This window comes from Rhinolophus hipposideros, assembly GCF_964194185.1.
Source record: "Rhinolophus hipposideros genome assembly, chromosome: 18".
Taxonomy (NCBI): domain Eukaryota; kingdom Metazoa; phylum Chordata; class Mammalia; order Chiroptera; family Rhinolophidae; genus Rhinolophus; species Rhinolophus hipposideros.
The window spans coordinates 37,419,863-37,435,448 of NC_138064.1; the positions used below are offsets into that span (position 1 = coordinate 37,419,863).

At 32.0% G+C, this 15,586-nt stretch overlaps 1 protein-coding gene across 6 annotated transcripts in view; it reads right to left on the reverse strand.

The window, feature by feature from the left end:
* Window positions 1–15,586, reverse strand: part of RUNDC3B (RUN domain containing 3B) — a 132,405-nt gene that overhangs the window by 72,719 nt on the left and 44,100 nt on the right. For 3 of the 6 annotated variants that reach the window (XM_081079455.1, XM_081079453.1, XM_081079457.1), the window contains exons 3-4: window positions 9,878–9,928; window positions 4,257–4,390 (exon numbers count right to left, since the gene is read on the reverse strand). In XM_081079455.1, the coding sequence (XP_080935581.1) occupies window positions 4,257–4,390; window positions 9,878–9,928 (185 nt within the window). Of the gene's footprint in view, window positions 1–4,256; window positions 4,391–9,799; window positions 9,929–15,586 lie in introns of all 6 variants that reach the window. The other 3 variants (XM_081079454.1, XM_081079456.1, XM_081079458.1) reach the window with 2 other exon arrangements.

Below are 15,586 nucleotides of genomic sequence, written 5' to 3' on the forward strand. Positions count from 1 at the left end.
ATAATAATAATAATTCCACTCTAAAAAACAAAGAATGTTTCTACACTAAATTAGTCATCGCTCCACAGTGCATCTTGTCTTCCATTGCTTCAAATGTCATTCACATAACCCTAAAAGTGTAATCAGAATGAATCTGGCTTCTTATATAGAAATAAAAAATGAAGCTCTGTTTTGGTACCCAGTATACTAAACTGCACGTTGTTTAGCATGTAAATTTGGTACTTCGATTCTAGTATGTTTTCATAAGTATCAAGGTTAGATAAGAGTACTGGAGTCACTCCAGACTGAAGCTCAAAGGCCCCATAAATCTGCCATCTGAGGTATTTGTTTAATCTTTCAATCCTGTTACTTGGCAGGTGTAATTTACTGAGTAGATTAAGTACTTTCTTTACTCTTCTTACTGCAATGAATAAAAACAGAAAATCTTCGCCTGCAGATTTTTCACAGTGTAACCAGGTAAATCATAGATTTCTCTTTTCCCAGTAAATGGCATTTGTTTGAGGCATGATCAAAACAAAGACATAAATGTAGGATTTGGAACGTGAAACGTTCTGTGGTGTTTTGATACTCAACACTGCTTTTTGTTTTTTTGTTTTTGTTTGTCACAGAATAAAAATATTAAGTCTCTCTGCTAAGCAGCATCTTCCAGTGCCTAATCCCAAGAGTCTCATTAAGAGAGGTGGTGAGCCAGGCTTTGGGTTTCTTTGGTACACTCAGGTCCAAATACTATGTCTCCAATGTTTATTAACTTCTTGACTACTTTTGTATTTGGGGATATGCTAGTTCTATAAATATATTCTCCCTGTGTTGAAGGAGTTCAGAATATACTTGTCATGTTAATCTCTCCTACTTTTAATTTGAAAATAAAGTTTATATTCCACCTGGGTAGTTTCTATTTTTATAGACTTGATTAATTCAAATCACAGCTAGTCTTTTAATCTTAAGCTACACAAACCAAGATATTATTCTTAAACCACAAGGAAAATATGAGAGGAAAACTGATACAAACTCAATTAAGATACAAAAGAGAATTCAAATTTTACATTTTTTAAACCTGTAGTCAATTAGACAATTAGAAAGTAAATAAACGAGTAAATTCAATAGTTGTGACTAAAAAAATTTGTTAATATACAATAAAAAACAAAATGAAACATCTATGAGAAAAAGTTTTTAATTAAAAATTTAGGTATAATTGATTAGAAATGAAGGCATTTATCGGTGTAAAAAATTATGTGAGGCAGAGAAGAAAAGTAATTCAATCTAAAAGAGAAGATACTAAAGCAGAAGTATTGTTCAGACAGCCCCTTGCTTGGAGACTGGCAGGAGGTAGTGAAGGAAGAAGCAGTGGTTTTAGAAAGTGAACTCTACAGCTTCAGAAGGTGACAAAAATCATAGCTATCAACTCTATCCAAAAATACAATTCCATATTATGAATTTTAAGCTGTTTAAATATGTTTCTAATTATGTCACTAAATTTAAATATTATAAATCGTTTTTTAAAACTTAAATATTCAGTTCATGTTATACAAAATGCTTTCTTTAATTTCTATATGTATTAGCCAATATTGTGAACCAAAAATATTCCAAGAGAAAAAAGAAATCCTAAATAAAAATGGATACAGGAACAATAAATAAACTTAAAAACTACGCTTTTGAAAGATAATCATTATACTCTTGCTTATTATACAGACATGTAATTTATAAGTTTATAATTGTGAAACAATGAATTAAATTATGTCTTAAAACTGTACATACCTATTTTTAATCTTTATTTTCTACTTCGTTTCATTCTGTAATTGTGTCAAAAATAATAAGGAAAACTACTATGACAATCCAATTTAAAATACCTCCTAAACTAAAGCTGATACAGCTTATCAGTAACTCAGATATTTTATAATCTTAACAATTACTGAGGACTCCAAAGAGCCTTTACATAGGTTATCGCTATCAATATTTGCTGTATTAGAAGTCAAACTGGAAACTTCTAAAATACTAAGAAGTTTAAAATAAATGCACTATGCTAACATAAATAACATTTTAATGACAAAAATCTATCTTTTCATAAACAAAAATATAAGTGAGAAAAGTGGATGTTTTACACTTTTTCCTTAATGTATATGGCTTAATAAAAGAGAACTACATATATGCTTCTTATTTTTTATTTTTATTTTTTATTTATTAGTTTCAGGTGTACAAGACAAGGTAATACTTAGACGTTCATCATTTATATCCCTCACACTGTGAATCCCCCTCCCCCCATCCACTATCACTCCGACCTCACACTGAACCATCACATTATATATATAAAATTATAGTTGGCATTCATTAATGTTTAGCTTCTGGTGTACAATGCCATGGTCAGGCATCCACAGTATCCCTGAGGTGGTCTCCCAAATACGACGCATGTCCATCGGATACCCAACAAAATCTTTACAACGTTATTGAATACCTTCCCCAAATTAATTTTCAAAAAAACCCTGAGGCCATCTTGTGGTTACCAGCTGCTTCCTAATCCCTTCACCTTTCCCCTTATCCCCACCCCCCCCGCCCCCACCCATCTAACAACTCTCGGTTTTTTCTTTGTGTCCCCAAAACTGTTTCTGATTAGTTCATTCACATATTCTTTTCTTTAGATTCCGCATATAAGTGAGATCATATGGTACTTGTCTTTCTCTTTCTGACTTATTTCACTTAACATAATGTTCTCTAGATCCATCCATGTTGTTGCAAATGGTAACAACCGAAATGCCCATTGGTAGATGACTGGATTAAGAAGCTGTGGTACATTTATACAATGGAGTATTACGCAGCCATAAAGAAGAAAGAAATCTTATCATTTACATATATGCTTCTGCATCAATCTGTTACACTGTTGTTTTGATTGAAGCATGTGAATTAAATCTAGCTTCATACAGATCATAGCTAGAGAAAGGAATTTTTTAATAGCCTTTGCAGATAATTGTGAATATTCTTTGGTTCTGCATCAAAAGTCAGTAAGTAATAATTTCTTAAAGGTTAATTGCAACACAGAATCTACAACCACATCAGTGAGCTTTTCCATACTGTATTACATTAAATCCACTGATCTGTCTTTGCACTTTGAATGGACACTTTTACTCATGCATGACTTTATAATTCTATGCATTGGTTCATTTGAAAAACATGCATTATCCTGGTCTTCTATCAAGTGTCAACACATTTCATTAAACAATTAAAAGATACACGTGGTAATATCAACATCTATGTCACCAGGAAAGTCTTTAAGTATTGGGGAGTTACCAAGTTTAAGATAGTGAATACAAATTTTCAAAAATTCTAATTTTTACATGAAAGCTTTGAATTTACTATTGGCAACAAATACTGTCAGCTGTTTTTCTTGAAGTAGTGGCTCATTTTGTTCAAGAAATGTCTGCCAAACGTCTAAGTCTAAAAAAAACTATAATTTCAATGTTTTTCTTTCAAATAAAAATAGTATTATATGACAAAAGTGTCTAGTTTGGCTTGCAATTCAAACAACCGCATGAATACTTTTCCTTGAGACAATTATCATATATCAATATGCTGCAGAAATGCTTTATGCATACTTCCCATTTTGTCACTCAGTATATGAAAAAGACAGGTACTCAAAGGTTGAGACTAATAACATTAATAAGGTTTACTACACCATCATGGACATTCTTAAGTGAAAGTGGCTTTTTTTTTAAGGGTGAACTGATGTTAGAGAAGAATTCAATAACTTACTATTATAAGAGTATATAGTTTGATACCATTGCCTCAATTCGTGCTAAAGCACCAGCAACTTTACCCACCACTGCTTCTGCATCAGCAGTGCAAAGGTCACCACAGTGCAAAAGGCCAATAACATTTTGATATTACATGAAAATAGTTTTGATATTATGGATCCCCAGGGTTCTGCAGGACACTGAAAGCCACCAATTTTGGTAATTCAAGAAATGCAGAAAAGTCACAAAATAGGAAATATTTCATTGTGCTTCTCAAAAAAGAAACTTACAGTGACTAGCTTCATACCTTCCTGCTATTCATAAGGCAAAAGTGAAGATTCCTGAGCATTCTAAAATAACTACATGCAACTAAAAAAAAAAAGGAAACAAGCCTCTGAAAGATATTACATTTGGTTAAGTGCTTTATTGCAACAAAGAAAACAAATATTTTAGACAGCAAAGAGCTCAACATTTTCCATTTGGGTCAAAACTGCTTAGGATTATACACATTGCATATTAATATTTACATCTTACCTTAGCTCTAGAAGAACTGACATTTTCCATATTTTCAATGCTGCAGATACAATTCTGTGAAACTTTTCGGCAAGCCACTCTGATATAGTCCCAGAAGCTACGAGGACTTTCATAACCAAACCAGGTTACTTGACCTTCAGGAGACAAATTGTAATACAAAATAAAAGAAAACGAGACTAGAAAATTCAAAATACACGATCAGAACTCTATGGTGTGGTATAGTAGTGGAAAGGGCACTGATCTCAATGTCAAAAAGCCTTAAATTGAGTCCTGTTCTACCTTTACCTACTTATGTTACTTTGGGCAATTTATTTAATTAATTTGAATCACAGTTTCCTCAAAAATAAAACGAAACCAAATGAAGTAAAAAGGGTCTAGATACTTAAAAAATCTCTTGCAGTTTAACATCCTATTATTGTAGCATAGTCTTTTAGGTATCACACAGATAATTTTCCTTGTGGTTCTAATTAAACATTAATTTAAATGTCACCAGTTGTATTCTAAAGCTTTCTCTAGTCAGAAAAACAGAAAGAAAAAAAAAAGTAACCTTTTTTCTCCTCTTCATAGAGATACTTCAAACAAATGAAATACTGTGTAGTCTATCCTATCAGTAAACATAATAAATTAGAATCCCACATTCACTAATCATTCATAATCTTCTACCCAACCATTCTCACTGATAAAGCCATAAAGCTTGCCTGGAACTATCATTTATCTGCTCTCTTCTAGTCACCAATCCATGAAAAGTCAGTCAGGCATTTACTATTCTAACCTTTCAAATTTGAGTAATTATGTATCTGTTCATGAACAAATGTTCTTTTGTGTATTTCTTATATTAATATTTCTATGCGGGACTTTTAGTAGATCCATGGGAACCATTTTGTACTCAGTATTTTTAAATGGGATATGAAAGCCATCTTAATACTTTCAATTGTCTGGAATGATTAATCTTACCTAGGGAAGTTGTTTAATCTTAATGTAGAAAGATTAGCTTTTATATATTTTTAAATCTGTGCTTCTGTTTTCAATTATTTATCTCAAACCTTCCTTTTTCCAGTAACAACTCCTCTCTAAGCAACATCAAAAAGTGTTCTTGTCAGCAAGCACCATTTAAATGGAGCAGTGTCTGAAATGATATTTGAGCGGTTTCCAACCACAGCATCCCATAAGAGTAACTGGCTTCTTTTAACAAATACTCATGCATGGGTTCCACCAAAACAAATAACTAGAATCTTTAAGGGAGAGGCCAGCCATTGGTGTTTTTAAAAAGATACCCTTGGTATTTCTAATAATATGATTAATCAACCAATAGAAAGCTTATATATGGTGATAGGTAACTCTTATAATTCAGGAAATTTTAAGGGCCTCCTCTCCTACAGTGAGCCAGTCCTGGGCATTCTAAAGTGAATACAAACTCTCCCTATCTGCTGGCATAGCACCCTGTACTTACTTATCCTTTTAATGGCCTGTTTACTTGATTGTCTCACATATCAGGTGGTAAAATCACTAAGGCAGGGCTTTTGTCTTTAAATTGACCTCTAGCATTGACACAGTGCTTGGTTCACAGTAGGCACTGAATAAATATTTGTTAAACAAATCAACTGATAAATCAACACAAAACAAATTATCTTAATTGCAATGCATGTAAAAATTTGAATTTAAAAAAATCTAATTAGTATCTTTTTATTGTGACAGTTCAATGACAATCTGGTATCAAAATGACTCCATGTTAGATTACAAATATCAAATATTCTGAACAAATATACTTACTTTTGAATAAATATAAATAAAAATATAAAGGCGTCTACAAATCCTTACTCAAATGTCTCTTTAAAATCAAATATTACCAGCAACAAACAAACATCTATAGGAATATTTATAATCTCCCTCTTCTTCTCAATCTCTCCCCATCACTTTCATTTGCCCCCTCTGTTCTTTAGGTGAAAAAGTTCCTGGAACTTTCTCAATATAGTTTGTCTTTAGGGCAATTTTCATGACATCAATTTGTTTGCCATTTGGATGGGCTTTTGAGTCAAGTGGACTTGAATTAGATCACTTTCTAGCTACGTAATCTTGAGCACATGACTTCACTCTGTAAATCTGAGTTTCCTCAAAAATTGACAATTGTAGTACCTACATGATAACACTTGTAGATTAGATCATGTATGTGCAGCAATTGGTATACAGTCTAGCACAGGTGTTAATAATTACTGGTATTGTTATTACTACTATCATACAAATAGTTAAGGGACCCAAGCTCCCCTTGTGGGAATGAGATACAATCTTAAGTTTTTCCCATCGTTTTCTTACAATCTAGAAAAGTCTTTAAAATTTACTCCCTAATCCAACCTTGGCCCATATCAACCATTCTAAATTTGCTTTCCTAAAATATATCTAGTCTCAACTAATTTTTCTTTGGCTTCTATCAATTGGGATCATTCCATAATTTTAAAAAAATTGGATCATTCCTTGTAGAATCACAAGGTTTCTCTGGTGACTTTATTTTAAATTTCCTGAGTCTAACATGGCTGAAGAAAATTTATGAGAAGTTTTAAAGTAGAGCTTTTGAAAACCAAAAGAATATAACAAAGTCCCATTTTGGAGGAGAAGAAAGATATAGAAAAACTAAAAATCTAGAATTAGGTTAAACAGAGAAGGAATGGGCACTAAATCCTTGGCACTCTTGCTGTGTATAGGAGATGCTATCTATAAGACTTTTACACAGGAGAGAATGACAAGATTTCCCAGATTACAAAACAAGAAACTAGGTAATTAACCAAATGCCATATCATCATTCTTTGCAGGTCCTGAAATAAACTAGTATATCTTCATGACACTTCTATCTACTCAACAAACTAAATGTGAGGATGATTTGGCTTGAAGCCTTCCTTCCTCTTCCATGTATATCATTTCCAAAGTGAAGTTCTTAAATCAAGACACGGAATTTTTCATATTCTGAGGGATCTGCTTTGATTAAAAGAAAGTGGATTCCCTTGTTAAAAACTTCCAAACTGTCACGTAAATTGTCTGTACATCCTAGAATTCTAATTAAATAACTAAATAATTTCTGCACCTATGAAAGGGTTGAATTTAATTAAAAATAATACAGGTACTATTCAACTGGTTATTTGAGATACTATTACTTGAACATTGCTTTTATTTAAACACAGATTAACTGATAGCAAAAGACGTACTCAGGCTATTTGAAAATTAAAAAGCAAAGCTACAAGCTGATCATGCCTTTAAAAAGTAATAAATAATCACTCCCAAGATATTCTTATTTCCTTTAAAAGTAACCACAAAAGCAAATCACATTACAAGAAACTGACTAGTCTGTATCTTGAAGAAATTTTATTCCAAAGAAGAAATATGTTGTCATTAACAATTCACTTTTTAAAGCTCTTGACAAGTATAGGTGTATAATATGCTTTCAATCATATATGTTGTTAGAAGTTGACTTTTTACCAATTACAAAGTTAAACAAGCTTTTCAAAACTTATTCCCATTCTATTAATCCAACTTTAATTCACTTTAGGCAGAGAAGTGGTGAAAAGTTTGCTATACTAAAAGGTGATCTGCTACAAACCAGCTACGTGATGTCTTTCCCACTAAACTGCCTCAATTTCGGCACCTAAAAATAGTATGTGATCTCTAGGATCCAATGTTATTCTAAAATTACTCTTCTACATTATTTAAGTTTGACATCTATTCACTTCATGTAATACATTTGTGTTTTGTTTATATCTTATTTTATGGACAGAATGAGAACTTCTGAGAAGAACAACTAAAATTTCCAAAGTGGTTCTCTACTAAATAAGTAGTTAATGACACGTTACCTTTTGATAACATAATATAAAATATAAATGAATCTGTCATGTGCCTTCCTTTCTCCACCCTTTGTACTAGTGCTTAGCTAGATAAAGAACAAATGAAAACCTGGTCTCACAAGCTGAAGTTCTCTTCACATTAAAATATTACCACCTAGATGACAATAACAAAGAGCTGCTATTCATCTAGACAAGCAGTATAAATAGTCACATCAAATTTTAATAAATCATTCCAATATCTCTGCAAATATTTTCAGATATTTCAAGGAAACAGGTTACTTATGGATTTATTGTTGCCAATATATTAATATATAGATATTTAATTTTTCACTTTAAACTTTGTAGCACCAATCCTAAGTTTCTTACTGCTCATTTATAAAATCAGTTTAAAATTTTCCACTACTTTTTACTGAACAGAGAAAATTCCCACTTCTATAAGAGGTTAGAATCCTTTCCTTTTTTAAAAAAGTAGTATTATTGGTTGAGGTTCATGTTTATTTAGATCACTCAGCTTTGAAGGTAAAATTATGACCTTAATTTTTGAAATAAATTCTCATATTAATGTTCTAAAAAAACAAAGTTAAATACTTTAAAAATAACTTTAATTACACTTTAAGCTGAATCTTATTAAGTATGAGTCTAGACTAGACAATTGTACTTATACTGCTAGCTCTGTATGTTACTTACAGGATGCCTCAAGGAAATCATTTAGCAACTATGAATCAGTTACTAATACATAAAATGTATTTATGATCTGTTATTACTAACAACATCTTGTTCACTGGTAAGGAATTTATCACAAATATCTAATCTATGTATCTATACCATAAGAATAAGTCAATTATTAATTTCCAGAACAAAAAATTAAGATAAACAGGTTTATCCAAGAATCTGAAAACTGAATTTGGCTTCATATTTATCCCAGCAATTTTACCATCTTTCCAAGTACAGTACAAAAGTTTTGGTTTTTATTTCTTCCACCAGCATTTTTAATATAAGGTTTAGATTACCAGCAGATTAAATTAGAATACCAAAGGCTGAACTCCATACACAGAGCTACATATAAATGTGTAGACCTGAAGAAATTAAGTGTGATTTGTTTCAGTAGTGATTAAGTCTTACTGTAATCTTTAAAAATAATGAGTATTTCTTTTCTAATTAAAAAAATATAATAACAGGTTAGGTCATAAGTACAGAGGCCTAGTAGTGTTTTACACACAGCAGCAACTCAATAAAAAAGTTCCGAATAAGTGAATGAAGGAATGCATTCTCCCTGGGAGAAAGGAAACTAAGGAATATATTCCCACTAATGGTTCAAGAATGGCAAAGCAGTTACTGTTGATAGTGCTCATGTAGGTTTTACTGAGTGATTTTGGAAAATTTACAGCTTGCCCAAGCCTCTGGTTTGCATGTAATAGAAATATTATTACACAGCAGTTATAAAATTGAGGAAATAGCCAATAACTCTTACATCATTAAGGGTTCTAATAACACAGATATACTTGATTAATAATGTTAAAACCATGAACTTAATAGAAATATGGAGGGGGTCACATGGGAGAGGAGAGAGTAAATGGATTATTATATTGTGTGGGTTTACAAAAAAGATTTTAATTTAAAAATTAGTACAAGCATACTTGTGCCCTCTGAATTAACAAAAACAAAACCAGAAAGCTTTGCAAAACCCATGCAATGTACTAAAAAAGATCACTTAACTGATACAGCCCTCCCCAGTAAGTCAATTCCATGCTCCCGTGCAGCTCAGTGGCGGGAGACATCACCAGCATAGAGTACCTTGAAGAGGTATTTGGAGATGAGCCAGCCATCTGCAACTTTGGGAAATCTCTTTAAAAAAAATAAACAACAACAACACACAGATATTTAAGAAACCTGCCATCAAGTTTATAATTGCAAACTGAATACCCCAAATAAGATGGCTAAACATAATTTTGACACAGTAAACACTAAGCTCAAGTAAGATGAATATGAGCTATACTCAGCATGTAACTCAAGCTGGTTCCTTGCAGTCTATTCTATTGGAGAGACTAGGATGTATGTAAGTCACTGAAATAAGTAAGAAGCAATTGTTCCCTGTTTACTTCCATCTCCATCATTCTTTCTCAAATATAATAAACTGGTAACAAAACACAAAATGAGAAAAGCTTGACTGAATTTGCTAGATTTTCATCTCAGAATTAATAAACTCGGTTAGGAAAATTACTTATTGAACTATAGGCTCTAAAAGTTTAACTTTAAAAATAAATACACGTTTTTACTGTTAACTTTTCTCAAAAGTTATAAACAAATTCATTTTGAAGAGCAGTCCTCTTGTTTTGGCATAAGAAGAGTTAGAGTTTGTATGTTGTTGTTTTTTCTGAATTATGAGACTAAGAACTTAGATATTTGGTAAAATGTTATTCAGTTTAACTAATGTTAACTAAATGCCTACTCTATGCAAAATACTTTTATTTCCTACAGCAACTTCCAATTATTGCTTAACAATAGCCATCTGGAAAAGTACCATAAATTCTTACTATGTTGTTTGGAAATTCTTCATATAATTATACAGGAAAACTCCAAAGCCAAATTTCTGGTCACATTCATAACAAATGGAATTTTCTTCTCTTATAAGAAAACACTGAAATCTCCAATAAGACATGGTCCCACACCTTTCCAAATACTTAGAACCTTTATGAAACCAAACAAAAACTAAACAAACACAGTAATATATTAATATATAAGGAAGGAGTTATGTACAATTGTGCTATTGGCTACATTTATGTTTCCACCATTCATTCTTTATCCTCCAACTTCCATTTGTAACATCTTAAACAAACATTAAATTTGGAAACACATATCCAAAAAGATAAATAATTTGATACCCCAATTGAAGACCATATTGGAACATAATGCCCTAGCTGCAATACAATGACAATAAGAATGGAAATTTCTCAGAATTGAAATATCAATCAGAACAGAATGTTTTCATTACAAATATTAAGAATACCAATTCTTAATGTTTAAACCACATTTACTATCTCTGATCTGAAAACAAGGTTATATATTTTATTTGTAGTCATTCATGTAATCAAAAAGTTATCAAAGTAAAAACAATATCCAGGAAAATCCTACTTAAAGGAATTTTACTTCAAAAATGTAACAAATGAGATGTATCTAGATTTATGTCATGACTCAAACAATTCCTGGTATAAAGTAGAAAATAATTACTAAATCTCTTTAAAAACTCAATTTATAGATTAGGGTGTTTTCGTTTCAAGCTGTTAGTCTTTATACCCTGGTTATGCATATTATTTTGATCTTGGCTGTGAAACACCATGTGAAAAATTTTAAAACTAAAATATTTTCACTGATTTGTAGGCATTACTTGCTTTAAGCATAATTTCTCATTCTACGTCAGTTATAAGCAACCAGAAGCATCCAGACCAAATGACAATCCACTAGGTTACAAATTATCTGCAGTCAAATTTCAACACCTCTGTCATTTTACAAATGGAAAAGGAGAGACCCAGAGAGAACCCGCCTAGACCCTGCAGATCTCTGCTCCCTGTAGCCGCGTGCTGATCTCCTTTGGCTATAGACAAGGTCTGATAGGTGGAACAGATTCGGCCACTTGGTTTTCCTGGTTGGTTATGAGTTTTCACAGACAGCCTCATAAATATAGAAAAATGATGCGGCAGTAGACATGAAGTATAATTGGGGTGAATAGTTTTCATATAAAATTTAAAACCTTAGCATAGTTGCTGCCCAAAGTGTGTACACACACACACACACACACACACACACACACGAATGACAAAGCTCACATTATCTCAAAGTGGCCCAAGGAGTGCTTGTCTGTAGAAAAGGTTCTCATTTGCAACTGAACTAAAACTTTTGTTTTAAAATATATAATATTAAATATTTATTTTATTTAAATATATTTATTATAAATATAAATAACATTTAGTTATGTATTTAAAATAAATGTTAAGAGAAAGTATTTTACTGTTAAATAGCTTAGAAAAACAGCTGAGACAAGACCAAATAAGCAAAAAAAAATGTTTTGTTCAAAAACAAAATTTATTCAAATGCACCATTATAATCATATTACATAGAGTGATATTAGGTGTTAGTTTTTGAAATTTCAGTCAAAAGAAGAATCTGCAAAGGGATGAATATGTAATGAAAGAATGCTTAATCATGCTGAAGATATAATATTTCCTGACCCAAAAGTATATAGTTTTAAAAACAAATAATTAAAGATAAATACAACTTTACAATGCTTTTATTAATGTGGAAATTGGCCGTCACACAAAAAAGATTACTGAACTCTGCTTTAAACAAATGAATTGGCCTTGGTGATAAGAATGAATATAATTCTAATCCATGAATATGATATTTATTCCTCCATTTTTTTCATGTTAGCCATCGTTCCAACTTCACCTTTGTATGTATTTTTATTTCTTTGATGACTGAACTACATTATCATGACGGATAAAAACTGAGGTGTTAACAACTATGTAGAAGGTGAATTTTCTGCCTTTGCTATTTTTCTCTTTCTGTTTGTGTATATATTTATGTAATAAAGTTATAGGTAGGTGATTTTATTTTTAAATGATCCAAGATGGATTTTACTTTTTTAGAACTGAAAGTGTTTACTTCTCGGTCATATGAGGTTTCTTAACTTTACAGGGCAAATGAATATTTTTAAGTAAGTATAAAAGCATCTTAGCCTTTACAATTCATTCTAAAACTGGATGAGGCCAGAGCAATGGAAAACGGTCGTGGCACGTAAAGAACAAGCCTCCATTAATTTCTGGAAAAATCCTTATGATTGCAGATTGGTGTACCACTATGGAAATCAGTATGGAGGTATCTCAAAAAACTGGAAATGGAACTACCTCATGGCCCAGCAAGATGGATTTTTGAAAGAGCCCTAGATGGCTCAATTGTAAACTGACAGCCATTTATAAGGCAAATAACAAAACTGATTATAAATTATCAGATAGTAATTCAGAATTTTCCCAAGTGTTCTTTTTAAATAGGCAATACCAGAGGTAAATACTCTCTTTTGTCACTGATAATATTAATGCAAGTCTTAATGTTTAAAAATTTGAATCTTCAACCATGTAGGCAAGAAAAAACTCATTCAGTGAAGCAATATTTACAATTGCAATATACACTATAATTCAGCTAGCAATGAAAACAATATTATTTTATTTTTTATGTGGCCATTTTCCATTTCTTAATAGGTTCTGAAATAAAAATTAGAATATTAGACTACATAAACAAGCATCTCTTTAAAATTAAAAAACCAACAAGATTTAGGAACTAAAATTATGATGCTCTCAAAAAATGAACTAAAGTCCATTAAACTGTGAAACTATTCCCTGTTCTATATTTATTTCCTTTAAATTAGCAATATTAGAACATTAAAAACTGATTTTTAAGGAATTTTATTTTTTTAATTAAATTTGTTGGGGTAACAATGGTTAATAAAATTACATAGGTTTCAAGTATACATTTCTATAATACATCACCTATATATCACATTGTGTTCACCACCCAGAGTCAGTTCTCCTTCCATCACCATATATTTGACCCCATTTACCCTCTTCTACCACCCCTGTTCCCCCCAACCCCATACCGTCTGGTAACCACTAAACTATTGCCTATGTCTATGAGTTTTTATTTGTCTTATGCCTTTGTTGCTTTCAGTTTTATATCCCACAAATGAGTGAAGTCATATGGTTCTAGACTTTTTCTGTCTGATTTATTTCCCTTAGCACAATAATCTCAAGATCCTTCCATGTTGTAGCAAATGAGAGTATTTCATCTCTTCTTACAGCAGAGTAATATTCCATTATGTATATATGTACCACATCTTCTTTATCCAATCATCTATCGAAGGACACTTTGGTTGTTTTCATATCTTGGGCACCATAACAATGCTGCAATGAACATCAGAGCACATATACTTTTACGGATAAATGTTTTCAGATTTTTGGCGGTAGATACACTGGAAAGGGATTGCTGGGTCATGTGGTAATTCTATTCTTAATTTTTTGAGGAACCTCCACACTGCCTTCCATAGCGGCTGCACCAGTCTGCATTCCCACCAACAGTGTATGAGGGTTCCTTTTTCTCCACAGCCTCTCCAACACTTGTTATTATTTATCTTGATGATAGCCATTCTGACTGGTGTGAGGTGATATCTCATTGTGGTTTTGACTTGCATTTCCCGAATAGCTAGTGAAGTTGAGCATATTTTTCATGTGTCTGTTGGTCATTTATATGTCTTCTTAGAAGAAGTTTCTGTTCATGTCTTCTGCCCGTTTTTTAATTGGACTGTTTGACTTTTTGTTGTTGAGTTGTATGAGTTCCTTACGTATTTTGGATATTAGCCCCTTATTGGAAGTGTTGTTTGCAAATATCTTTTCCCATTCGGTTGGTTGCCTTTTTCTTTTGTTGATAGCTTCATTTGCTGTGCAGAAGCTTTTTAGTTTGATATAGTCCCAATCATTTATTTTAGTTTTTATTTCCCTTGCCTTTGAGGTCAAATTCATAAAATCCTCTTTGTACCCAAGGTCCATAAGTTTAGTACCTATGCTTTCTTCTATGCAGTTTATTGTGTCAGGTCTATGTTTAGGTCTTTGATCCATTTAAAAGTGAAGTTCATGTAAAATAAACTTGAAAAATTCTCCAGGTGTAACAAAGTTTAAAACTAGTAATAAATCTCTCATTCTGTAAATATTTCAATTTGGGGGTTAAAATGACTCCTTGGAAATACTGGTTTGGTTGTAAAATATAAAGACAATTTGGTCTACATCCCTTAAGTATAACTACTTGAGATATTTTTCTTGCTTTTCACCCAGAAATGCCTTCAACAAATACAGTAATTAAGAGTACTACGACAATCATATGGCTCCAAACAGAAGCATTAACCAAGTATTTGGGAACTGTGTATTTTAGAAATTTAGACATTCAGAATTATATAAAACATTACAAAACTAAGATGAAAAATATTTCAGATGTTTCAAAACAAATAATAAACTCAAATAAAAAATGATAAGCATAAAATGAAATAACAAACTACTAATACTAACCATGTAAGAAGACTAATAACAAGGGAGAAAAAAGGTCATTATTGATCAAAATGGGCTATATAAAAACTAGTTCCATGTAAACACTTTTTTTCTATTCTAGTGTAATTAAGAAAACTCCATAAAAGAAACAGGCAAAGGTCATAACCAGGAAATTAGGAAAAAAAGATTAATAACTATGAAAATATATTCAATCTCATTTTCAGATAAATACAAATTAAAGCAAAGTATTTTATCTAGGGGATCCCCCCTGGACGAGAAACTCCAATGGGCATGCCCCCTCCATGGATGTAGCCCCCTCCCCCAGGGATGCGAGGCCTTCTTTGACCCTTGGCCACAGAGTTACGGAAGAAGCTCCACAGAGGCGTGGGCCCGGTTCCTAAGGGCCACATTACTGCAG